Here is a 27,572-nt window from a genome sequence, read left to right as displayed (position 1 = left end):
CCTCATAGGGGCATTACCTGCCAAGAAGAGTTGGTGTGTTCATTAGGCCTGGCACTCCTGCGTGGACCTTGTTTCTTCTAATAAAGCGTCTTTCAACTCTTTCGACATACACCAACTCTCCTTCTTTTGATTAAGATTTATGGCGCAGCGGTCTTTCAGTCTTTTAACAAGTTACTGTTCCATAATGTTCCAAATTCATGTTCCAAGTCAGCATTCTAGTCGTGGATTTCCATAGAAAAGCAATGTCGTGGGGTATATTTCACTAATTGTTTGGTGACTGTATAGTTTGGATCCTCCGAGATCTGAGCTCGCTCCCCTGAGCCCTAGGGAAGCCAGCCAAATCCAAGATTCACCCTGCTTTCACATTACACCATATCTTCTAATAAAGAATTAACGTCCCTTGGTTCGTGCGATTTATTGCTGACCTGCTCCTGACAGGGACAATATTAAAGCCGGAGAACTATACTATTTGTGGGATCACTAAGAGCAATTTAGGACTGGGGTCCTAATATTGTCCTCTGACCAAAATATCCAAGGTGATATTGAGATGGAGAATGACATCAATGAGGGACCCCAAACGAGGAAGTGCTGCATCAATGGGTGACTTCAGTTTAAAAGTTTTTAAATTTAAAAAGAGGAATTCCGTGTGCAGGTTATAGCTTTTAAATGTTTCAGTGAGAAGGGTGTGTGTGTAGGTAACACAAGACACCAAACAAAGATTTAAAGTTCAATATTCACTCTTTTTTTCATCCAAATACAAAAAGCTGTTACAATTCAACTCAACACAAAGCATGTGCAAAGTTACAGAAACTGAGACATTGTATAAAAAGTTACACATTTAAGATGATTTCCCCCTCTTTTTGTTTTCTTCTCTCCTGTATTGAGCAAAAAGGAATTGTTACCTTGATGAAAATATTAACAGCTGCTGACCCACGGTAAAAAGTTACATAAAAGTCTAAAAAAAAAAAGGTCATAATTACCATAAGACAGCCATCTCTTCTCCCTCCAGTTTTAATAGTTATTTGCAGAAAAAGACAAGATAAAAACACCTCAAAAGACGGGTGACACTGAACTGCAGGAAGAGTTTCCAAAATGCTTGGAATTTATGATCACTAGCAGACCTGTGCGAGGTGGGGGTGAAGAGAGAGAGAGTATGGTGGTAAAATCCTAAGAGGGGCCCCTTGCACAACTCCACCCACCCACCCAACTACTGTGGAAAGGCTAGTGCTAAGGTGGATCTGGGCCTACAAAAATACAAGGATGTAAGGCTGAACATTCTAGCTTTTTCTTTGTCCAGAATCGTTTTTTTAAAAAGGAGAAAAAAGAATTGTCTTCAACAAGGAGAGAAAAGGGATAAATGCAACTTCCTCGTGAGGGATGGTACAAAGGAAAGGAAGCATGCCTCTAGCTGTACAGGTAAAAACGCAGCCACCTTCCTAAACGACAGCAGTCTTCCCCAACTGGGGAAACCCTCCAGGGGTTTTGGACTACAAGTCCCATCAGCCCCAGCTAATGGGCTGGGGCTGATGGGAGTTGTAGTCTCAAACCCCTGGAGCCCCCCCCCTTCCTCCCACAACAAGTTGAGGAAGGCTAAACTACAGAGAGGAAACATGGGAAGAGGCTCGTTCCCCTCTGGGTTTCTGAGACAGAAATGCCCACTGCCAAGTTTAAAAACTTGCCCAAAGCGGCGCAGCCAAGCTGCTCGCCCTCCCCCCTCCGAGGATGGGGCGCTGCCATCACTGAGTGCTGGAGCCTCCCTGCGAGGTGCCCGTGTAGCTCCCGTAGTCGTAGCTGCCATAGTACGGGGGCCACTGGTTCTGGTTCTGGTTCTGATAGTACTGGTTCCATTGCTGGGCGTACTGCAGGGAGAAGGAAAAAGGCTTGTCAGTACGGATAGCCAGACACCGGAGAACTGAAAGATTCCAATCCAATGCGCCAACCGGTATTTCTTACGCATGACTTAAAACAGAGGAAGAGAAGCCGGGGGGGGGGGGAATGCAGCCTTCCAAGCCTCTATAGCCAGCCCTCTGTCCCCAGACTGCCCCCCACCCCCTGGTGTGAATCCTGCCGGGGTGCTGTGCCAGGCTGGAATAGGTCCTGGAACCATAAAAATGCACTGCTGGGTGTACAGAAACCTCTGGCTTCTGCGTGGCTGGAATACAGCCTTCTGTACAAGGCTAGCAGCCCTCTGCGCCCACTTGTGTTTCTGTCTCTGTCCACCACTGGGATATGTGGAAAAAAAGGCCTCCAGGCCCTGGTTTAAAATAAATGAGTGGTTGGAGAATCCCTGTTGATGCATCTCAAATTACACAAGGTTGAACTTTCCCTTGCAAGCTCTCTTTTTAAGGAGGGCTGCTAAACGAACCCTTCTCTGCTTAAAGCAGAACCCAAAGGGTATGCTTGCTCCTATGTGTACTCTATCGCTATGGGGTGAGGAACGAGAGGGAAGCCTTCCGCATTTTGGGGAGCCTAGGTTCTGAGCTGTGCAACCTGTCCAAAGTAAGGCAGGTGAAGCACAATTTAATCTGGTTCTGAAAGTTCTGGGGAGGGGGAGGGGGGTATACCAGATACTGCAGCCCACTTGGTAAAAAAAAAAAGTAAAGGACCACTGGATGGTTAAGTCCAGTGAAAAGCTACTATGGGGTTGTGGGGCTCATCTCGCTGTCAGGCTGAGGGAGCTGGCGTTTGACGACAGACAGTTTTCCAGGTCATGTGGCCAGCAGGACTAAACTGCTTCTGGCGCAAAAGAACACAGTGATGGAAGCCAGAGCACATGGAAATGCTGTTTACCTTCCCACCACAGAGGTACCTATTTATCTTGCACTGGTGTGCGTTTGAACTGCTAGGTTGGCAGGAGCTGGGACAGAGCAACAGGTGCTCACTCCGTTGGGGGGATTCAAACTCAGTGGTTTAGACACAGCACCACTTGTGTCCCACTAATCCACCAGGGAACTTATACAAAACTTATACAGAACTATACAAAAACAGAATTGAGCAACTTCATCTAAAATATACAGGCCACAGAATTTCTCTTGGTTTAAGTGTGGAGGACTTTCACCACTGCACTAAACACCCCTTGCACCCAGGTTTTTCATTTTCGACCTCTGGGTCCCTCTCTTCTTTCCCACCTCCCAGCCAGGGTATGGAGCAACATTCTAACCTGGCGATTCTGTGAAGCTTCAATAAATGAAATACTTCCTAGCTGAGCAAGAGCTTGGAGCCCCAGCTCTTCCCAGAACAATACACCTGATGCCACAATGCCCCGAGCAGTTTCCCAGAAACATGAAAGCAACAAATTCATCCCTTCTCCACAATGGGGGTAGGAGCTATAAAATCTGAAACTCCAGCGCCTAACCTGCCTCATTGTTATTATGGTCTAACAGCATTTTCACCCTGCTCTTTAAGCCAAAAAGGCTCCCAGAGGAGCTTATGGAAGTGAGGCTGTGAGGCTGAGACATTTAACAGTGCAATCCTATAGATAGCATCACAGAGGTATGCCCTGCTGAGCTGAATGGAACTTGCTCCCAGATTTTCCTTCTCACTCACCTGTTGGTACTGGTTGTAGTTGGGCTGGTTGTAGGCTGGTGGGGTGGGGGCTGGGGCTGGGGCTGGGGCCGGAGCTGGTGCAGGCGGGGGCTGGCTGTAGCTTTGGCTGTAACCACTGTAGCTCCCATAGTTGTAGCTCGGGGCATATCCCCCTTGGCTGTAGCTGGATGGGGGGTTGTAGGGCTGGCTGTAGCTCTGCTGCGGAGGGTACAAAGGAATCGGTTTACGCATTGTGTTCTAACCCATGCAAACGAACCAAAAAAACCACAGAGAGAAGCAAGCGAAGACCTGGCGAACACAGAATACCCTGGGATAAATGACACCCTCCTGTCCCGGAGCTTTCATTATGGGGAAAAGGTTGTTTTTGTTTCAAGGGCTCCGACATTCTTTTTTTGCACCTGCAAAATCCACCACCATGGCAGGCACCTCGCTTTAAAAAGTCCCACACAATACTCTTGACACTGGCACACCCTGTCTGCCCCTTTCCTCCGCATGTCACCACGGCACACCTACAAACTTCTTCCTTGACAATGTCCAAACCCACCTAAGGAGGGACTCCCTCCTCACCACGGAAAGCGATTCTAAAACTCTCTGTTGCTTTCCCAGTTTCGCTAATGTGCCTTCCACCAAAATGCAGTTTTTGGGAAATGCAGCCAGTAAACTCCCTGCCAAAGGACCCCAAGTTCGTACGCCCAGAACTATGATTCTCAGGGAGGGAACACAAGCCTATTTAAGGCTACCGTCTTAGGCATGGGTAGGCAAACTAAGGCCAGGGGGCTGGATCTGGCCCAATTGCCTTCTCTTTATTTAAAATGTATCCCTGGGTTATTTGTGGGGCCTGCCTGGTGTTTTTACATGAGTAGAACGTGTGCTTTTATTTAAAATGCATCTCTGGGTTATTTGTGGGGCATAGGAATTCATTAATATATTTTTTTTAAAAAATAAAGTCTGGCACCCCACAACGTCTGAAGGACAGTGGACCAGCCTGCTGCTGAAAAATGTTGCTGAACCCAGGTCTTAGGTGTACTTACATGGGAGCAAGCCCCATTGAAACCCAATGGCACTCACTTCCAAGTAAACATGAACAGGACTGTGCAGTTAAACTAGAGTGGTAGATGGGTCCCACCTGACCTGGCCACAGCCACTGCTCCTATGCCTTTTCGTGTGCAGCCCACTCTGCCACAGACCAAAGGACATGCCTATTGCCTGCTGTGCTGCTCATTCCTTGAATCCCCATCAGAGGAGGAGCTGCTAGCATAATGACAGCAGAAGCTTTTGTGGACTAAGGAGCCTTGAAGCTTGGCTATCCCTTGCACTAGAATGGGTGGGGGGGGGAGCCCCAGCCAGCATGACCAACAGTTGCAGGCGATGGGAGTTGTAGTCCACGGTCTGTGGAGGGGACCACATTGGCTGCCCCTGCCCCAGAGACACGGGGAGGAGAAAATGACTTGCTTGCGACGGCACAAGCAGAAGAAAAAAGAGGAGCAGACAGTTAACAGCATCAATTAGAGGCTGTTCTAATCAAAAAATTTACAAAGCGTGGGAATGCGTAAAGGATTACATGAAAAGAGTTGGCTTCGGAGCCTAAAACTAATATGCAATAGTTTAAAGGGTGCAAGGTTATAGGATGATATTGAAACAAATATGGAACAACAATTATAAACAGCTGTTAACGCAACAAAAAACAACAGTATGTAAAGAAGATCGCACATGGGTGAAGGGAAGCAACGGGTTTAGCGGGAGGGAGGTGAGGGCATTAACTGAAAAATTGTTAAAGATATATATGGGACCTAAGAGATTAAGGATAAGGAACCAAAAGGAGGAGACAAATATTAAGGAATAGTAAAAAAAGGGGAATCTGAGAAGAATCAGTACAAATGAAAATATGAGACTCAAGGTTTTGTTATATACTGTTTTGTCTTGGATGTGAAGTCTTCAGTTGTAAAGATTGTACATAAAATGAATAATGAAGTATTATAGGACAGTTTGGGCTGAGAAGAGTTTGGATTTGATATCCCGCCTTTCACTCCCCTTAAGGAGTCTCAAAGCGGCTAACATTCTCTCTTCCCCTCCTCCCCCACAACAAACACTCTGTGAGGTGAGTGGGGCTGAGAGACTTCAGAGAAGTGTGATTGGCCCAAGGTCACCCAGCAGCTGCAGGTGGAGGAGTGGGGAAGCGAACCCGGTTCCCCAGATTACGAGTCCACTGCTCTTAACCACTACACCACACTGGCTCTCTGAGGAACTTTCCCCTCCTCCTTTAGCCTCCCCAAGGAAGGTTTCTGTGTTTCCCAAAACAGAAGGCGCACCCCCCCACCTCACCTGTGGTCCTGGGTTGTAAGTACTGGGAGGTGCAGCTGGGGCAGGGGCAGGCGCAGGTGCGGGGGGCATGTTGCTGCTGCTCTTGTACGTATTCTGGTTTCGTGCCGGGCTGTAGCTGCTCTGCTGCTGGTTGCTCCGGTTGTAGTTGCCCCGGCTGTTGCTGTTGCTGTCTCGGTTTCCGCCTCCCCAGCGGTTCTGGTTGTAGCCGCCGCCACCACCACCGCCCCTGTTGAAGCCTGGATGAAGAAGCCACAGGTGGGAGGTCAAGCTAAAGCCAGTATTTTACAGCCCTGCCTTGTGGTGACCGACTGGATTGGGAATATTCTCGAGCAGGCGCCAGAGCTAGCATCCTGCAACAACGCTTACTATTTTCATCATTACAGGATTTATATATCAATCTTCATCAAAAGATGTCCTTTGTCTTTTTTATATTGTGAACTGCCCTGAGATCTATGGGTATAGGGTGATGTACAAATTTATCATACATTCATTCATGGCTCAGAGGTACAGTGAGGGGGGAAAGTACCATATTTTTCGCTCTATAAGACACACCAGACCACAAGACGCACCTAGTTTTTGAAGGAGGAAAACAAGAAAAAAAATATTCTGAATCTCCGAAGCCAGAACAGCAAGAGGGGTCGCTGCACAGTGAAAGCAGCAATCCCTCTTGCTGTTCTGGCTTCTGGGATAGCTGCACAGCCTGCATTCGCTCCATAACACACACACACATTTCCCCTTACTTTTTAGGAGGGAAAAAGTGAGTCTTATAGAGCAAAAAATACGGTATTTGATCCCCTGCTAACTTTCTCAGACTTTTGTCTTCTGGGTTTCTGGGGGTTTTCCTGTTGTTCTTCTGTCTCTCACAGCTACAATAAACCTACCATTAAAATTATGGACTGGTCATTTCTTCGTCACAGGGCAAACGGGCAAAGTTAGCAGGGGATCAAATACTCCCCCCCCCACCACCACTGTATGTCTGCACAGGGACCAAGTTTATGATGAAGGTGAGACCCGAAACAGCGTTCCCGACTCACAGAATCCTTTTCAGGGTATCTAGCACACAATACAAACATTCCCACATGCAATGGGTCCACTGGGTCGGCTTACCTCCTCCTCCTCCTCCGCTACCTCTGAACCCTCCTCCACCGCCGCCACCTCCTCCTCCTCCTCCTCCTCCTCGATTCTGGAAGCCACCCCGGTTGCCCATAGGCGGACCTCGGTTCTCGAAGCGCTGAAAGCCACCACCTCCTCCGCCTCCTCCTCCGCCTCCTCCTCCACGGCCACGGAAGCCTCCCCCGCGGTTGTCAAAGCGTTTTTCGGGTGGCGGGCCAGCCTTCTTGCCTTCCTCGTTGTACTGCCTCACCAGCTTCTCGGCTTCGTCCCGCTGCAGCTCGATGTAGACCACCGCGTCCAGGAAGTCGCCGGCTTCCGGCAGCGTGAAGTTGGCTGGCGCAGAGGGAGAAGACAGACACACATGCGCGCGTCAGTCCCCGGTGGAGAAAAGCCGAGTGGAAGAGGAGAGGGGAGCAAAAGGGAGGGAGCGGGAGCTGCGTCCCGGGGCTCCAGGAGAGAAGAACGGGAGGGGAAAAAGGAACAAGTGGGAAACACTGAGGAAGCAGAAGCAATAAGCCAAAAGCACTGATGCACAGAATCATAGAGCCGGGAGGGAACTCGAGGGATATCTAGTCCAAACCCCGGCAATGCAAGAATCTCAACTGAATGGCATGAGAGAGATTAGCTCCTCCCTTCCTGCCAGGCTACGGTCAGGGGGGTGCCCCACTGGTCTCATGCAGAGGATCCCATTGGTGCAGGACTTCATATCTGTCTGATTGCATGAGAGAACGAGAGGTTATGCCCCCTCCATCCCACACACTACTTTATAATCAGCCCCTTACATTAATCCAACCACTTGGGAGTTGGGCAGTCCAGCTGCCAGTGCTGCATGTCTCATCCTTAGAGATTGGAGAGCCAGGATCAAACCTCCCACATGGCTCAACAGCCCATTTCTGCCTATCTTGCAACACAGGATTGCTGCAAGGACCGGTTTTCCCGTTCCGGGGCAACCATTGAGCAGGGGCTTTACCCATCTGTCACACAATATTCTCACTGAATATTGCTCCGTTGAGATTTTGGCTGCCTTTATGTCAAGGCCTGCTGCACTCTGGCAAAGGCTACCCAGCTACGGCGTAGCAGGAAAAGGATTTCCACCGCAAAAGCGCCAAATCTTACATTTCTAATCACACTTCTTTGGGGAGCCGAGTCCCACTGAACATACAGGGACTTGCCTCCAAGAAAATGTGCAAAACCCCTGACCCTCGAGTTCCAGCGATTCAAAGGCAGCAGTTGTGACGCAGGCTGTCTCGTTTGGGGGTTTTGTGTGTGCTGGTTTTGACAGATTTTGAAGGGGGTGAGCCTACCAAGATAAACACCGCCTCGAGGCGTGATGTGCCTTCTGCATCTATCCTCTCCCACAGCAGCCGTGTGTGTGGGCATCTGCGGCTGGGCAGAGAAGATGAAGCGATAACTATGGGGTAGATAGAGCAGGTGGAAGGAAGCCAAAAGGGAAAGATCTAAGGGATCACTTTAAAGAAATCCTCAAACGATGCACACGGTCATGCTGGCTATCTCCCCTTATCACCTGGGTCCTGCGGAGGAAAGTGATGGGGGTTCCCCCCTCTAGGATCCTACCTTTCATTTCTAACACTGCGTGATCCGGCACATCCTTCCCCTCCTCATCCGTGCGTTTTACTGTTCGATCTTTTAAATCCTCATCCGTGGGACAAATTACAATAGCCTTGCGCTGGAAACCTTCAAAAGGGCGCATTTTTCGCCTCTGGGCAGATCCATAAACGTTTGTCTAGCAACGGCAAAAAATAAGAGACAAAAATAAAATCAGGTCGTTACTTGTCAAAGTCTGTTGCGATGTCTGTCAGTGTTTTTAAACGATCCCCCACCCACCCATGGATACAGAAGGATGTGTGTGAATCACTGTCTGTGTGCGACACCCGCTTGGGAGTCGTCATCTGAATACTAACCTACCTTTAAGGCTTTCCTCCCCAGTTTTAAAGGATAAAAACAGCAACACACACCAGTAATTTGCAGCCGTTTGCAATTCAAATGAGATCTCCTGGGGTGCCAGGCTAACAGAACAGAGCCTGCTTTGTTCAGGGGGAAAGGGGGCAATTTACAAGCTAAAAACGCAGATTTGGACAGCTTAAACACAAGTGGCAAAAAAGGAGTGTTCGGACCCATCCATTTAGATGTGATATTTAAGCCTCTGAGGTACAGTCACCCAAGCGCTAGAGTTAATAAAGCCTAGCAGGCTGGTTAAAAACACACACACATTTCATTTCTGACCTCTAGGTCCTTTTTGGGGGTGGCGGCCACACATTAACTGTCCTGCTGAATCAAATCAAAACACCCATCTATTCCTAGAAGGGTGGGAGTGCTGAACAAAATTTCACATCTGGCAACGAATGTGCACCTTTGGTTTCAGGTAGTACCTAGGTAGATGAATCTAAAAAGCCCAGGACAAAAATTCAAGCAATGTATTTAGCGTTAACTCTGGAAGCGTGTGCTCATTTCCCATCAAACTAAGACCCCCTAAAGCACAACATACACCAGGAAGCTTGGTTTAGTCGAGAATCGAGCATACACTTCCAGAGATAATGATTTCTGGTAAATCAGCCACCATAGCTGCCAGAGGGCCGTGAAAAATTGTGTCCCTTTTTATACTCGCTTACCTATTATCTGAAACCAAAGGGATGGGCTGGTTGCCAGACATGATATATGTTGACATTATTTTCAGCTCCCCTACCTCACTATCTAGCACTGTTTTCAATGATGGCAAACCCCTCCCCCCCGCCAGATGTTTCCCAAAAGTTCACTAGCAGTGGGTGAAGGCGGCAGCCCTCTCCTGACACTTAGGGAGGGGCTGAATGCCAACACAGAGGTTTAGTTTAGCTATCGTGGCTAATGGCTGTCAACAGACCTAGCCTCTTGTGAAATGAAATCAAAGCCTTTTAGCAAAACCCTTTATCACAAAAGGAGAAAAGGCCACTTGACTGAAGCAGGATCCCACACAATAAGATTTTTTTAATCTGAGGCTGACCTCCCCACTGCCTTCTTCCGCCTTAGTGATTTTCCTATGAAAGGAATAAACCAGCCTTCCCCAACCTGGTGCCCTATAGATGCTTTGGATTATAACTACCATCAACCTCAGCACAGGCCAATTTTAATTCCCTTTCTATATATAATTCAGCTACATGGTAGCTATATGGAGTATTACGTATACGTGGCTTTGGGCATCTTTGAACTGCTATCTGTTCAGGGAAGCTTTTAATGTATGATGTTGTATTGTGTTTTAATTTGCTGGAAGCCGTCCAGAGTGGTCAGGGGAACCCAGTCAGATGGGTGGCATATAAATAATATATTATCAAAATCATCCCCATCCCCATTTTAAACCCAAGCACCATGACAAAGAGCTAGAAGCTGCCACAGACTGATAAAGTGTAAACTCTAGTACTGTGCCACTAGTGAAAGGTGTTTTTTGTTTTTTTAAGAATTCCTCGCTGTGCTACTTAGAACACGTTGCTGCTCAGAATTCGAAACAAAGACTAGGGTGGGGAGGCAGAAGCACTTTAACCCAGAGTTTGTCTTCTTCCTTTTAAGCCTGATCTGACCCAACTTGTTTGCATGTTGTGCAAAAGCAAGGTAGCCATTTGTTTCTCAGAACCAGGCTCTTTGGGGTCTTCCCAAAAGTCACCAACCTGGTTCTCATGCACTTACCTTAGCTTATATTCAGAAGCCCCAAACCCTACAGCTCAACTCCCGTCTTACCTGCATCCATTCTAAAGCACAATCTGCTGTCTTGCTTAATGTGGTTAACAGCTGCCGTTTACTATATAGGTTCGTTTTCATGTGACAGGTTTGGAGGGGAAGAAAGGCAGGCATACATGCCTTTAAAATTCCTGGTGCAATACACACACATGTGCACAATGCTTGTTAAAACAGCTCCAGCAGTGAATGGAAGACGATCCGTTTGCTGCCCTGCTTGGAGTAGTGGGGCGTCTTCAAAAGACGTAGACAGAGAAACTGCTCAAGGGAGGAATCGCTCCGTACCTGATCCAGGATGTAATTTCGCTTCTTCCGTGCCGCGATTTGGATCAGGCGATTCAGGCACTGTGTCGCTTGTTGGATGAGCACGTCCCAGCGGCCAGCGTAGTTGCGTTGGCGTCGGAGTCCCATTACCTGAGGGAAAGCAGGTTGGTTAATATCTCCGGGGTGGCCTCAAATGAATGAGCTCAGCTCTCTGGCTGTTTTGGACTACAACTCCCATAAGCCCTAGCCACTACAGGACCGGCATGACGTATGCATCACACTCAAATGTTTTATCCGCAAAAGCTTACAGAGTCCCGAAAGGAGAAAAGAGCCATTCAATGGGTCTGGGAGGCTTCCGTTCAAAATCTCACCTTGGAAATGGATGGAGTAGCTGTAGATAGCAATACTTGGCATGCATATAGCATATCTGAAATAATGAAAGTGCCCTGCCACTAACTGCAACAGAAATGTAGATGGGGCATTTTTGTGATCGCATACTACTAGCGCTCCACTGCTTTTTTCTTTTTCTAAAAATATATACATATATATTAGCTACTATAAATCAGAAAGATTTGATCCGCCTAGCGTGCCCAAGGTCCGACAGCGATACTGTCACTGCAGGAAAAGAAATGAATGATGCAATGGGTGTCATGAAATTCTATTGACTAATGATCCAGAGCAGAACTCCAACATATAGTTAGCAGAGTAAAAACTTAAAACACGTTGCAGGATCTCTCCCACAGTAGACCAGAGGCAATTAATATTTCATCTCATTTGCTACTGAAGGCAAATGAGAACAATGGTCACATATCCAGTACATTCAAGAATGGCATTGTCCATAAGAAATCCAGATTTAAATTAAACTTACAATAACTTTCAAAAAGTAAAAACCTTAATACTAAGCATACAGAACACCAAACCAGAAGGAAAAGAGATAGAAAGAGAAAGTGAAGCCCAGGCTCCTTCTGGCCCTACTTTTATAGTCACAGAAAGAGGTAAGAGAACCAGTTTAAACCAGCTGTACTAGCTTCTCTGAAGGTATAACTCAAACATCAGGAACCTTCTTGCTTTCTTTCACACAGAGAAACTTCTAGAACCCTCTTGATTTAATAAAAGAATAGGAAAGATCTCTACACATAAGAGGAATACATTCTATACCAAGAAATGCAAACTTACAATGGGTACATGGAGAGTAATTCTTGCACCAGGAGCCAGCAAACTAAGAAAGGAGTGTAAGGCAAATCACACCAAATGCTGCCAGCGACGCTCCACCTTACCCTCATTTTGTCCATGATGGCATTTGTTCCCAGAATATTGTATTTCTTGCACGGATTGGCTGCAGCATGCTTAATGGCCCACGTGGTCTTCCCAGCTGCAGGTAACCCGACCATCATTAAAATCTGAAACACATGCAGCAGTCAGCTTAGCACACCACATATTAAAGTGCCCAAGTCAGATCCTAAGAGTGAGCCAACACTCCCACTTTACAAATAAAGGATTGTGTAGTGCAGCTAAACTGGGGCTACAGCAGGATCTAGTATCCCAGGAAGATAGGCACCAAACAGCTGTAAAAAAGCACCCAAAAAGCACTATCAGGATGACAGCCGCGTAGAAAGAAGAAAAAAAAAATCTCTATTCCCAGTGCCTTTTTAGAAGTCCCTCCTGTCTCTCTTTACAATTAGTAACACCCACTCGAGGGTGATGGCTGTTTTCAACGCTATAAGGTTTTTAAGATGTCAAACAGATAAACAACTACACAACTTTCCAAAGACATCCGAAGGCAGCCCTGTATCTGGAAGTTTTCGATATCTGGCTGTGTTTTTATTATGCTGGAAGCTGCCCAGAGTGGCTGGGACAACACAGTCAGAGGGGCGGATTATAAGTAATAAAACCTAAAGTAGCTAGGATTCTGCTCATCTCTAAATGCCCCTAAAAATAACAATAATAAAAGCTGAGAAATCTGAGGCGGAAGAGACCAATCTCCCCCAAACTTCCTATATGCTAGAGCAGTGGTTGTTAACCTGGTCCCTACCGCCCACTAGTGGGCGTTTCAGGATTCTAGGTGGGAAGCACAAGCTGAATCCTCCTTCCATCGAGCACTGGTGGGTGGTAAGGAAATTTTACCATCAAGAAAGATGCATTAGTGGGCGGTAGGTATAAAAAGGTTGACCACCCCTGTGCTAGGCTGAACATCTGGCTCATTCAACACTGTTTGCAAGGAAAGGCTCTGTTCATGTGATCCGCCAACTTGCGTGAGCAGGGAAATGAGTTCAAAAGAACAGGCCACAATTTCTGTGCATGGGAGCCTGGCTTTCAGGCGCCACCTACCTCACATTCCGTTTTGCTCTTTGGTCCAATTGTCCCCCGAACCCGCTCTGACAAGGGAAGATGCTGGATGAAGGTGAACCCAGGCGGGACTTGGAAGAAGGCATCCTCCCTCTGGCCGAAGTTGAACTCGATGGCGCAGTTCTTCACCAGGACGTGAGGAAAGAGTGCCTGGCCACCCAATGCCTCCTTCCGCAGCCGGTAGGCCACCCCTAGCCATTTCCCGTTCTTCATGTAAGACATTTCAACATCGTCGCCACACTCAAAGTCCTAGGAACAAGGAAGGAATTAGAAGCCAGTGCACGACTTCCAAAGCAATAAACTGTAGCTGTTGCCCATTGCAGCACAGGTGGCTAGCTTGTGGCCCTCTGGGTGGTGCTGAACTACAACTCCCAACATCCCTTGCCAGTGGCCGTGCTGACTGGGGCTGATGGGAATGGTGCCAGTGCACTATGCCAGTCATCTGGGGTTCCTTTTGCAGCCAGCAGAGTCACTCAAAAACTCTTCCAGAATCTTGTCTCAGTTCAGCTCAGCTGTTGGTGAATTCCCGTGTGGGAATAAACACCTCACCAATTCTAGTTCGACTTAAATAATTAACATTACAACTTATACAACTACTGGTCTAAGGATTAATAAATAATAATAATAATAATAATAATAATAATAATAATAATAATAAATATTTATACCCCATCCATCTGGCTGGGTTTCCCCAGCCACTCTGGGCAGCTTCCAACAAAATATTAAAATACAATAGTCTGTCAAACATTAAAAGCTTCCCTAAACAGGGATGCCTTCAGATGTCTTTTAAAAGTCTGGTAGTTGTTTTTCTCTTTGATATCAGGTGGGAGGGCGTTCCACAGGGCGGGCGCCACTACCGAGAAGGCCCTCTGCCTGGTTCCCTGTAACCTCACTTCTCACAGTGAGTGAACCACCAGAAGGCCCTCTGCGCTGGACCACAGTGTCCGGGTAGAATGATGGGGGTGGAGACACTCCTTCAAACATACTGGACCGAGGCTGTTTAGGACTTTAAAGGTCAGCACCAACACTCTGAATTGTGCTCGGAAAAGTAAAATTGTGTTCAGTGAAATATTCCTCCTCTCTGCTCTTCAGTAACTGGGCAGAGTAACAACCCAACCCCAATCTCTCCTTCAGAACATGTCTAAAAAAGAAGTCTGCTGCTAAAGAAACCCTGTTGCTGGGAGAAAACTTGTTGCTAGGGGCAAAACTATGCAAAGTCTATTTTTAGACTACACTAAAAACCTGTAAAAACCTGTCGAGGGACGCGGGTGGCGCTGTGGGAAAAACCTCAGCGCCTAGGACTTGCCGATCGCATGGTCGGCGGTTTGAATCCCTGCGGCGGGGTGTGCTCCCGTCGTTCGGTCCCAGCGCCTACCAACCTAGCAGTTCGAAAGCACCCTTAAGTGCAAGTAGATAAATAGGTACCGCTTACCAGCGGGAAGGTAAACGGCATTCCGTGTGCTGTGCTGGCTCGCCAGATACAGCTTGTCACACTGGCCGCGTGACCCAGAAGTGTCTGCGGACAGCGCTGGCTCCCGGCCTATAGCGTGAGATGAGCGCACAACCCTAGAGTCTGGCAAGACTGGCCCGTACGGGCAGGGGTACCTTTACCTTTACCTAAAAACCTGTACCTCAGCAGCACTTGGGAGGACCATAACTTACCCACCCTTGACCTAAACATTTGGTGTTCTCCCTTTCCCCAGTGTTAGAATTGTCAACCCATGCAAACATTGACGGCTTCAGCATTGCCCCCCATGACGTGCGCTCTGATCACATGCGCATTTAAACAATTTGATTGCGTCTGGGACATTACGCATCTGCGCAAGAGGCGGAAACGTAACTTCCAAGGGACCACGAGCCGCACTCACAACGAGGCAGGTGATGATGTCATTCTCTGCAAAAGTTTCCCCATAATTTTCAAACTTGCTGTTGGTGGATTTCTTCCCTGTGCCGCCATAGCCATAGGAGTGAAGCTCTTCACCTAGCAAGACAAAAGAAGTCAGCAGAAACATAAATGCAGTGTTGTCTGCAAAGAGACATGGAGATTCTTTATCATGGCAGCCTGCCGACCAGACATGATCCTGTTCACCCCAGGACTCCTCCTTCAGAAATGGCATGCTGTTTTTTGAGCTTCTCACATCATTTCTTTGACTACATCAAGAGGGGCTGGAGAAGTACTCTTCTAAGATGGCACTTGTCTGTGGCTACAGTAGTAATTTTTCATTTAAGGATTTAAATAAAACAGGTTTTTGTTTTGTTTTGCTGCCTGATTTAAAAAGGTGCCTGTGGCATTCGTACAGAGCCCCTGGTCGCCTCACGGACTATTGACCTGTACACCACTAATCCGCTGCCACCAACCAGGTTCTCCCCGGTAAAACACTAAGTTTCAGTCGGGTTCTCAAGTTAACAACAAAGATTGTAGTTTATTGCAAACACAAATAAACTTTAAATGCATTCGAAACGCTGTTACCCTTTACCCTCTTAGTCTCATTTTATCCTGTCTCTAACTCTCCTACCTCCCCTCACACAAGAACCAACTGCACTAACTGTCTCTCTATTTCCATGTGTCTTCCAACTGCTTTTTCAACTGCTTTTTCCCAACTATCTAAACCTCTGGCTAAGCCTTTTAAAAACAGGTAGGCTCCGCCTCTGGGCTTTTCTATTGGTCTACCTATTAACCCTTTCTCTCACCCCGTACAGTGGTACCTCGGGTTAAGTACTTAATTCGTTCCGGAGGTCTGTTCTTAACCTGAAACTGTTCTTAACCTGAAGCACCACTTTAGCTAATGGGGCCTCCCGCTGCTGCCCCACCGCCGGAGCACGATTTCTGTTCTCATCCTGAAGCACAGTTTTTCACCCAGGGTAATATTTCTGGGTTAGCGGAGTCTTTAACCTGAACCCGTATGTAACCCGAGGTGTACCACTGTACAGACATTTCCAAAAGAACAGGCAAACGCCACAGTGCCCGTGCATAATAATTAATGTAGCCAACTGACTATAGTTGGGAAATGTTTACGAGTTGGGTGCATGTCCTGAGCTCTGGCTCCATGTTCAGCAGCTGCACAGTCTCTCTTACCTAACTGGGTGCTGCAAGAATCCAGCGACCACCCAACGCGCACGACGTGAGGATCGGGCTCAGTGGGAGGAAGATGCTTGACAGATATCTCTTCGTTAATCTGAGGACAAAAGGACAGGGATCCCAGTCATGAGACATCTTGAAGTCACAGCTTTCCACTTGAGAACAAGGGTGGATTTCTAGAGACAAAGAGTTTGTTCTACACACTATAACGTGTGTTTACGGAGAGCACCTCGAAGAATGGGTGAAGGCAGCAATCTGGGGATGCAGACTTACTGCAAAGGGTTTGCCGCTGTTTCAAAGCAAGGCTATTTTCATGAGAGGTTTATGAGTGAGCACAAGATACGAACCCAGAGCAAATTCAAGCTGGAACTGTTAATGACACCGAGGAAACTTTTAGCTGTCAGAATTGTAAATACAGTGGAACCTCGGTTTTCGAATGTAATCGGTTCCGGAAGACCGTTTGACTTCCGAAATGTTTGAAAACCGCGGAGCAATGGGCGGTTGGTAAAATCCATTGAGAAAATTGAAAAACATGCAGCGGAAGCTTTTTGACTTCTGAGGCACGTTTGAAAATGGAAGCAATTACTTCCAGTATTCGACTTCCAAGACGTTCAGCTTCCAAGACACTTAAAACCAAGGTTCCACTGTATGTAAAAAAATAATAATAATGAACGTTTTTGCAAAATTTTGGGTGGCAAGGGGGTGGGGAATAGACATGCGGCAGAATCAAGGAACTTGAGCCACTATGAGTTGCCCCAGTATTATTTAAAGCACAACACGAGTGGGTATCAATACTCACAAGCTTGCCTGTCTTTATCCATGCAGCAAACACCCGCCCCCAAGCAACTCTAGAACCAAGAAGCAGGCTCCCTTACCTTCATTTCGTAACAGACCCTCCCTCGCCTTGCCCCGTAGGTGGCTCGGGCACCTGACCACAGGAAAGCGAATCCTTCTATGGTTAGGGGGTAGCCGCTGTATCGGTCACGGGCAACTTTGAAATGCAGGTCGCAATTATCTGGAAGGCAAAGCCAAAGGAAAAGTCAGAAGAACACACACACCAGTCACTGCTACCACCCTCCAACACCCCTTTTTTCCAGTGGACATTGAGAAGTTCAGACAAGAAGGAGGCTTTGAGAGATGCATGCTGCTACCACCCAAGAAACTCACATGTATCAATGGCCACCAGCGACTCATCAAAATCCTCTTCGTCATCTTCAGCAGGCGGCTGAGGAGAGCGGCCCCTGGAAAAGAGTGACAGCAAATGCAGGCCCCATAAACCCACTTCATGGGCTCAGGACACAATCTGCAAGGGAACCTCGCAAGGAGCACATGTTGACAAATGCATAGAAGCTGGTTCCCACCCTGGGTCACTAAAGGCACTGCTAAAAACAAATTCTGGATGATCAGATTGCTTTAACAAACCTCAATAAATTATACCTCCACAACTACAAGCCTCTGTGGAGCCAAATAAACAAAGACCTAAAGAGATGAAACACGAATTTCACTCTCTCAGACAAAATAGCCATGATCTAAATGATCACCCTCCCAAAACTAACCTATTCCAAACCCTCCCAATCTGGATTCCCCAAACCCAACTCCGCAGATGGCAGAGAAAACTACACTCCTTTATCAGATTGCTTTAACAATTACCACTGACCCACCATCAATGTGTTTACATATAATCAGGATTTACATCCAACTCAGATTCTTCATAAATTTTAATTAAGCATTATTTCCACTTCAGTATTTAAGACTGAGGTATCAGTCAAGAAGCAGCCACTCTTAAAATCCTACTTTTCAAAATGTTATAAATTCTGCCAGATATACAGCATCATTTGAGAGTTACTCAAATCCACAAAGGTTAAAGAATGCACTTCCCAGACTGAGAGATGCAATACGTATCTGCTTCAATCTCAATGGCACCCATGGGTTAATTTCCACCCTGTTGCTGCTGCCCGTAAAGACTTGCCTGAACGCACCTCTTATCATCTCGGTGTTCGTAATATCCGCGCCCCCGGGACTCCTCAGCTGGCCTCTTGCGGCCTTGCTGCTGCTGCTGCTGCCAGGGCTGGGATGAGTCGGAAGAGCCGTAATTGGAAGGGGGTGCATTGTAGCCAGAAACTGAAGTGTTGTAGTTAGACGCAGGTCCCGAGGAAGGTGCATTGTAACCCGAAGCTGGCATGTTATAGCCAGAGGCTGGCTCCTCTTGCTTCACTTCTGTCTTCATTTCTACACTCAAACAAAACGTAACACATTTAATTGGGAAAGGAAGCCTTTATTCTGAGGTCACAAGTTATGGGCATGGAAGGAAGTGCTATTACTGCCATTGGGACTTGCGAGGCAGAACCAAAGCCACCAATCCCCTAGATCAGTGGTGTCGTGACTTTTTTCAGAGGGCCAGATTTGATGAAGTAGGGGCCGACCAAAGGGCCAACCAAAGTTGTTAAGCTTTTAGGATTGAAGTTGTTTTTTTTTTTTTTATTTTACCCCAGGGAATAAACTGCCACTGGGGCCGGATTAAACTGAACGGAGGGCCGGATTAGGCCCCCAAAACAGACTTAGGACATGCCTGCCCTAGATAAAACAACCCACCCACTTCCCATGTTATGTACTGAAGTTCTGTTACACTCCAACATCACAGCAGAACACAGGACATGAATAAGTTAACTGAGTGGTGGATATGCAAACAAGAGGGCAGTTCAGCTCTGTGAATTCTCTGGGGACAAAAATCCACAGAATGGAGTCTGGGGCGTAGCTGAAAGGGGAGGGGAGATCAGCCCCTCATGAAAACAGCGCATTATGTGGCAGAAGAAGCAGGCGCAGCACCACCAGAAGCAGTGGAATTCAAATGCAACCATTTACTGTACCCCAAATAAACAAATTGCTACCTTTCACTTACCCGGGGGACAGGTGGAGGGAGAAGACGGATTTTTAAAAATCGGGTATTGAGAGTTGGTGTCTCGGGCTACACTGGCAGGGACTCTTATCACGAGAGACCAATGTGTGGCTGTATATATGGAGATGTTCTGTGATCCCTATAGTGTCTCAAGGGCATTCATGTCCACCATAAGGATGTGCATTTCACCAGCCAATATGAAATACCGCTCTGGGCGCCTTCCTCCACCACCAAAAGTAAATACACAAGTTATATATAAAAAGGGAACATCCCAGCTGCTATTGAAAACTTTTGCACCAGGTCGATGGGGTGCTACCTATACAATTACGATGATCAGTACGTGACAAAGGTCTGGGGTTGTTGTTGTTTTTAAAACACCTGACTGTACCTGAATGTAAGCCAGAATGATCTTGGTCTATAGGTCCCCTCTCGTACCCAGATTTGTTCTCCTGTTTAACGCTGAAGTGCTCGTATGGCTGGTGGTATCCTTGCATGTTGTCCTGATGAGTGTTGTCGTGGGTGCCATCTTGAAATGGGAAAGGCAAGAACATAGGTCAGGACCGCTATTCCATTCTATGCCCAGCTTTGAAAAAACAACGGGGAGGTTGGAAACATGTGTGCCAGTGTTTCTTGACTGCTAGATGAAGGCTGGAGTGGCGGTCTAGGCTCAGCAAGGCCAACCAAAACATACAAGATGGGTTTCAGTGGATAACAGGGTTTCCCATATGGGTTGATATTGACCCCCTGGGATTGGTGGGACTGGGCAAGGGGCGAATAATGGGGTTGAAAGGGCCACGGGGTGGGAAAGTTTACAATCATGCAAAAGGTTTAATCAGGAGCTATGAGTCTCAGAAATACAGAGCATGAGCACATACAGTGGTACCTTGGTTTAAGAACAGCTTCGTTTATGAACAACTTGGATTAAGAACGCTGCAAACCCAGAAGTAGGTGTTTTGCTTTGTGAACTTTGCCTTGAAAGCAGAACACATTTCGCTTCCTGTTGAGTTGTTCCATTTGTAAACTGAGTCTCCCGCTGCTATGGGAAAGCGTACCTTGGTTTAAGAATGCTTTGGTTTAAGAATGCTTTGGTTTAAGAACAGACTTCCAGACCGGATTAAGCCCGTAAACCAAGGTACCACTGTACATATTTCACATCCCTTGTCAACAAGGGACCTCTACATTTAATAAGACATATTAGTTTCACTTGTTTTACTACACACACACACACACACACACACACACACACACACACATATATATATATATATATATATATATATATATATATATATATAATTTCACGATTGTTAAAGGTGACTGAGGATTGATAAATGTTAGTCATATTTACACATCTTCCTTGACTTTCATTTATATTCCTACAAATTTGGGTTGGGGTCGATGACAACTTCATATGCTCATCAAGGGATCAATGAACTCAGAAGTTTGAGAAATGCCAATTATAGATTATCAGCAGAATGAAGCGGCTGAAGATATCTGGAGTGTACCATTTCAGGATGCAGGCAGCAAGTGGGTTTCATGTCTGAAAGTCCCTCCCGGGAAAGAAAACCACTTTACATAATTCGTTTGCTGCATGGCTAATTGTAAATGTCAGGGAACAAGCAGGTGTTGAGTCTCCCCTTCTCCCACACATACGGCTTTTCTGCAGGAGGCAAATTTTACTTCTCTCTGAAAAGGAGCTTTCAAGCCCCTAGCCTGGAAAAGCATCACTGCATGATTTTGCCACTTGCATACAGGGCTTCTGAGAAAGGAAGAAAAGCAGTGGGTGCCGTACACACCCTCCAATCCACACTATACAAAATGATTTCGCTTCCTGCAGGAGAAGCTCCCATATTTCAGTCTGAAGTGCACAAACGCAGGGGCACTAAGTTGCATATCCCCGCTGCATATTCAGCCACTTTTACACAGGACTGATAATTCCTCATCACAGCACTTCGTTTGCCTGTCGCAGCCCCCAGAATTCATATTTCACAATATACACTGTACTCATTGGTCAAATGCATGCATACTCGTAAAACTCCAAGCGGAAGTCAGACCAGAGATTTTACAAGATGACAAGCCATGGTACTAATCATGCCTGGGTTGGGATGTTTGCAAACATGACAGCAAGGCAAACTGCTTGCCATCCTATTATCCTAGGCAAGAGCATTACAGTCATACCTCGGGATAAATGTGCTTCAAGTTAAGTATTTTCAGGCTGCGCTCCACGGCGACCCGGAAGTAACGGAGCGCATTACTTCTGAGTTTCGCCGCGCGCGCATGCGCAGACGGTCAAAATGACATCACGCACATGCACGGAAGTGGTGAAACATGACCTGCGCACGCGCAGATTGCATTCGCTTCAGGATGTGAACGGGGCTCCGGAATGGATCCTGTTTGCATCCCGAGGTACCACTGTATTTGAGAGGATGGAGGAGGCCACTGCTGAATCCCCAGGCACTCTCAAAGGAGCATACTACCTGGTAACTCAACTCAACCGGAACTGCCCTACTAGCAGAATCATCAACAGCACATAGCTTTTCTGTAGTAAATTTTACAGTGGTACCTTGGTTCTCAAACAACTTGGAACCCAAACACTGCAAACCCGGAAGTAAGTATTCTGGTTTGCGAACTTTTTTCGGAAGCTGAACCTGCTCCGTTTTGAGCGCCACACTTCCATTTTGAGTGTTACGCTGAGGTCTGTCTGTTTTTGTTATTTATTTTGCATTTTTTGTTTTTGCGGCTCTTTTTTGTTTTGTTTTTGTGACTGTGTGGAACCCAGTTCTGCTACTGATTGATTGTGTGACTGTAGTACACTACATTGTTTATTGCTTTCATTTTATGGATCAAGAGTCTCATTAGATAGTAAAATTCATGTTATATTGCTGTTTTAGGGGTTGTTTTTAAAAGTCTGGAACGGATTAATCCATTCTGTGTTACTTTCTATGGGAAAGCACGCCTTGGTTTTGAAACGCTTTGGTTTTGGAACAAACATCCGGAACAGATTAAGTCTGAGAACCAAGGTACCACTGTAATAACACAAAGCACCCTCAATACATCAGGGCCCCAGGTCTACCTACTCCAGCATCAAAGTGGCCACCCAAATGCACTCAGGTGCTGCAACAACGCTCTCCCTGCTTACAATTGGCATTCAGGGGCATGCTGCCACTGAGAGCAGAGGGAGTACACAGCCACCATCCCTGCAAATTTCCTCCAGCCACATGACACCCATTTGTTCCCAGATTTAGACACAGCAGACATTAGACAACTTAGGTGAAACCTAGAACCGGCACGGGAGCCAGGTGTCAACAAACCAGCATCCTGGCTTTTCCACAGTTCATTACAGGTAGTACCACGTCTCTCCAGAGACAAGACTCATCTGCGATTCTCATGGGGAAATAACAACACAGGCTCACAGCACAGAGCTGCACCAGGCCACTCTCGCAGGAGTACTAAGCATGGCCGCAGCTCAGCTGTTACAGCATCTGCCTTGAATGCAGATGGTCCCAAGTTGAGCCCCCAGCAGCATCTTCAGGCAGGAAGTTGGAGAGACATTGGTCTGGAACCATGGAGAGCCACTGCCAGTCAGCACAGACAATACTAAGCTAGGTGGACCGTGGGCCTGGCTCAGGATAAAGCACCTCACTATGTCCAAGTGGACAGCTCAGTTGGTTAGATTGTGGTACTGATGATGCCAAGGTTGCAGGTTCGATCCCCGTATGGGAAAACTGCATATTCCTGCATTGCAGGGGGTTGGACTAGAGTCAGGCATGTCCAACTCCCAGGAGACTGTGATCTACTCCCAGTATAAAAAAAACCGGCAGTGATCTACCCATTGTGCAGAGATCTACCATTCTACCCATTGTCATTGGAAGGAGGAGGAGTATGCGTGGGGTGGGTGGATTGCCCAGAGTTGAGGTTTTTTAGGAGGGAAGTGCCCAGAGTTGTTGCTTGGGGGGGGGATTGCACAGTTTTTTAGTTCCCCCCCCCATAACTTTTTGTATGCGATAAGGATCCTGCGATCTACCAGGATCAGCCCGGAATCTACCGGTAGATCACAATCTACTGGACACTCCTGGGCAAGATGATCCTCAGGGTCCCTTCCACCTCTACAATTCTATGATTCTATGTCCCCCAGCCTGGAGCTGCTCCAGGAGACCCCGAAGCCCCTTCAAGCATGGAGCGGCTGCACCAGGGAGGCTCCCGCCTGCCGGACACTCTCTCATGATGAACTATGCCAAAAAGGCACAGAGCTGCAGCTGCGGAGCGGAAGGAGAATAGAGGGAACCAGAAAGCACCGTGCACGTCTGTGCTGCAAGACGAGAAAAGCCCCGCAGCAGAGCTCCACCAAGCCGCCAGTCCTTAGGCTGAACTCCGAGATCGAAACGGGATCCCAGATCGAAGCTGCACCGGGAGGCCCACGTGCATTTCCTAGGCAGCGGATGCACCGAGCTGCATCGGGAGACCCCCATGCCTCTCCCGGAGAAGGAGAAAAACGCGTGCAGCGGATCTGCAACAGGAGGCCTGCCGTCCCCAGCGCGGAGCTGCATCGGGAGACCTCCGTGCCTCTCCCGGGGAAGGAGAGAAGCGGATGCAGCGGATCCCCAGCCGGATCTGCAACAGGAGGCCTGCCGTCCCCAGCGCAGAGCTGCATCGGGAGACCCCCATGCCTCTCCCAGAGAAGGAGAAAAACGCGTGCAGCGGATCTGCAACAGGAGGCCTGCCGTCCCCAGCGCGGAGCTGCACCGGGAGACCTCCGTGCCTCTCCCGGGGAAGGAGAGAAGCGGATGCAGCGGATCCCCAGCCGGATCTGCAACAGGAGGCCTGCCGTCCCCAGCGCGGAGCTGCATCGGGAGACCCCCATGCCTCTCCCGGAGGAGAAAAACGCGTGCAGCGGATCTGCAACAGGAGGCCTGCCGTCCCCAGCGCGGAGCTGCACCGGGAGACCTCCGTGCCTCTCCCGGGGAAGGAGAGAAGCGGATGCAGCGGATCCCCAGCCGGATCTGCAACAGGAGGCCTGCCGTCCCCAGCGCGGAGCTGCATCGGGAGACCCCCATGCCTCTCCCAGAGAAGGAGAAAAACGCGTGCAGCGGATCTGCAACAGGAGGCCTGCCGTCCCCAGCGCGGAGCTGCACCGGGAGACCTCCGTGCCTCTCCCGGGGAAGGAGAGAAGCGGATGCAGCGGATCCCCAGCCGGATCTGCAACAGGAGGCCTGCCGTCCCCAGCGCAGAGCTGCATCGGGAGACCTCCGTGCCTCTCCCGGGGAAGGAGAGAAACGGGTGCAGTGGATCTCCAGCGCGGATCTGCAACAGGAGGCCTGGCGTCCCCAGCGCGGAGCTGCACCGGGAGACCCCCATGCCTCTCCCGGGGAAGGAGAGAAGCGGATGCAGCGGATCCCCAGCCGGATCTCCAACAGGAGGCCTGCCGTCCCCAGCGCGGAGCTGCACCGGGAGACCCCCATGCCTCGCCCGGGGAAGGAGAGAAGCGGATGCAGCGGATCCCCAGCCGGATCTCCAACAGGAGGCCTGCCGTCCCCAGCGCGGAGCTGCACCGGGAGACCCCCATGCCTCGCCCGGGGAAGGAGAGAAGCGGATGCAGCGGATCCCCAGCCGGATCTCCAACAGGAGGCCTGCCGTCCCCAGCGCGGAGCTGCACCGGGAGACCCCCATGCCTCGCCCGGGGAAGGAGAGAAGCGGATGCAGCGGATCCCCAGCCGGATCTCCAACAGGAGGCCTGCCGTCCCCAGCGCGGAGCTGCACCGGGAGACCCCCATGCCTCTCCCGGGGAAGGAGAGAAGCGGATGCAGCGGATCCCCAGCCGGATCTCCAACAGGAGGCCTGCCGTCCCCAGCGCGGAGCTGCACCGGGAGACCCCCATGCCTCGCCCGGGGAAGGAGAGAAACGGGTGCAGCGGATCCCTAGCGCGGAGCTGCACGGGGAGGCCCCATGCCGATCCCCCAGCCTGGCGCTCCCCGGCGGCGAGGCCCCCGCTCCTTCCCGGCCGCTTACAATGTCCATCCGGCAGCTGCTCCTGCTGGTCGGCGCCCGCTCCCGGCGCTCCTCCGCGGGCCTCCTCCGCTTCCAGCGCCGCCTGCAGCCGCTCGGCCAGCTCCGCCTTCAGCCCGCGGGTGTCGAGGCCCCTCCGGCCCAGCTCCTCCTTCAGCTCGTTGACGCGCAGCTTCCGCACATCCATATCCCCCCCGCTCAAGCCCCGCCGCGGGGTCGCGGTTGCCCGGCCATCGGCGCTCCGTTCCGGGCTCGGCTCAAAATGGCCGCCGCCGCCGCCCTCCTCCCCTCTCAGCGCCCCGCCAGCCATGCGCCGGCCTCTCCGGTTGGCCGGCCGACGGAGGGAGGGATGAGAGGCGCCCGCTGATTGGGCCGCGCCTTCCCTACCTCTGCCTCCTCCTCCTCCTCCTCCCTTTTCCCTCCGTCTCCCGCTCGTTCTGCCGCTTGTGGAAGAGGCCCGCCCATTGGACACGGGAGCGAGCCCGTCTACAAAGAGCTTCTTTATTGGCTAACGGTGGCTCGTCCCCTCACATCCGCTGCTGTAGGTAAAACTAGTCTGAGGAGGGGAAAGGACTGATTGACGAATGAGGGAGGTTGGACCAACTTCTCGAAGACCAATCAAGAGTCCTCTTCCCTTCTGAGTTCTCATTGGTTGGAGTACGGATTTGTTTGTTTGTGGAGGGATTTTTCTTACTTTTCCTATTGGCTGAGCCCTCGAGGGGCTTTATGCTTGCCCACGAATAGCCGTCATCAAGATATTCCTTGCGGGTTGCATTTGTGTCTCGAGTTCCCATTGGCTGAGTTCTTGGCGGGAGGCATTTCTCTGGGTGTGTCTTTCTTATTGCCTGAGGCTTGGGAAGCGTCTTCTTGCAGATTGTTATTTCACGTCTGAATTTAATTCGTGCTCCCACCGTGACCCGCTTTCCTCTTTAGACGGGGGAAGGCGTGTTACGTAACATTTCAGTGAAAACAAATAAAGTTATATAAGCACCTCACACCACAACAACATGGATGACGTAATCGTAATGTCATCCTATGACATCACCATAATAACATGATGTGGAATAATTAACACCAGATTGTAGAAGCACAAATGCTTCCCCTCCCAAATAGCACCAGGAAAATTGCTATATATTTTCTGGTTCTGCTTCTGTGCCTTCAATTTTATGTCCCGTAAAAATTCCATCCAATATTTCCCCCTCTCCCATTTAATTCAGATTTACTGTTTCTGCATTGGTTCTTTTCTTATCCATTTTAAATGGGCAACATAACATGGGTATTTTGATTAGAATGGCACATCGTACAGACGTTGAGCAAAACTGGCATGTGTGACCCTTTTTCCAATAAAATAGCCACACAGAAGCTGCTCCGTGACAAAAAGTTTTGCCTGTTTTTCCAGCACGTTTGCTTGGAAGCAATACAGAATATTGCTTTATTGCTCTCAGACTCCAGTGGATGAGAGAGATGGGGAGGACTACATTTAAGCTGGACTTCTCTCCTGCGTATTTGGGCGATTATGAGATACGAAAGACCCAACTCCTTCTTCAGACATTAGTACACTTAGATCTGCTGTATGTAAGAACGGCAGTTAGCAGATCTTGTTCCTCATTAATCCTTAATAACTCTTCAGATTATGATATCACCACAGTCTCATGCTTGTAGCTGTTTCAAAGTACAGGGGAGTGTTTTGTCAGTTTGCATTTCTTAGTGCAGAAAATATTGATCTGATAAGTAGAGATCTTTCCTTTTCTAATTACTTCAAAAGGGTTCTGGAAGCTTCTCTGTGTGAAAGAAACAAGCAGAAGGTTCCTGGTGTTTGGTTTATTCCTTCCGAGAAGCTGAGTACAGCTGGCTTAAACTGGTTCTGTTAATTTGTGGGTGAACATATCAGACAGCACAGCAATTCTTCAGACAGCTCTTGTTTATTCACAGGCCAGAACTGAACTGGAGGGTTCAGCCAGCCTGCTTATATAGAGCTCCACTACAACGCAACAGTAACAACTTTCTGTAACTATCCAATCATAGAATCATAGAATCATAGAGTTGGAAGAGACCACAAGGGCCATCGAGTCCAACCCCCTGCCAAGCAGGAAACACCATCAGAGCACTCCTGACATATGGTTGTCAAGCCTCTGCTTAAAGACCTCCAAAGAAGGAGACTCCACCACACTCCTTGGCAGCAAATTCCACTGTCAAACAGCTCTTACTGTCAGGAAGTTCTTCCTAATGTTTAGGTGGAATCTTCTTTCTTGTAGTTTGGATCCATTGCTCCATGTCCGC

At 48.6% G+C, this 27,572-nt stretch overlaps 1 protein-coding gene across 1 annotated transcript; it reads right to left on the bottom strand.

Moving 5' to 3' along the window:
* Positions 1-719: 719 nt before the first annotated feature.
* HNRNPUL1 (heterogeneous nuclear ribonucleoprotein U like 1) lies at positions 720-25,553 on the bottom strand. The gene is made up of 15 exons (XM_081869909.1): positions 25,296-25,553; positions 19,678-19,815; positions 18,373-18,622; positions 17,561-17,634; positions 17,269-17,408; positions 16,391-16,490; positions 15,183-15,295; positions 13,297-13,563; positions 12,246-12,368; positions 10,990-11,118; positions 8,557-8,725; positions 6,963-7,314; positions 5,869-6,094; positions 3,547-3,744; positions 720-1,859 (listed from the first exon to the last, which is right to left on the bottom strand). The coding sequence occupies exons 1-15, from the start codon at positions 25,477-25,479 to the stop codon at positions 1,737-1,739; spliced, it is 2,586 nt and encodes an 861-aa protein (XP_081726035.1). The 5' UTR covers positions 25,480-25,553; the 3' UTR covers positions 720-1,736.
* Positions 25,554-27,572: the final 2,019 nt, after the last annotated feature.

Source organism: Podarcis erhardii (assembly GCF_964252035.2).
Source record: "Podarcis erhardii genome assembly, chromosome: 7".
NCBI classification, from domain to species: domain Eukaryota; kingdom Metazoa; phylum Chordata; class Lepidosauria; order Squamata; family Lacertidae; genus Podarcis; species Podarcis erhardii.
This window is presented reverse-complemented; position numbering and strand designations above follow the sequence as displayed.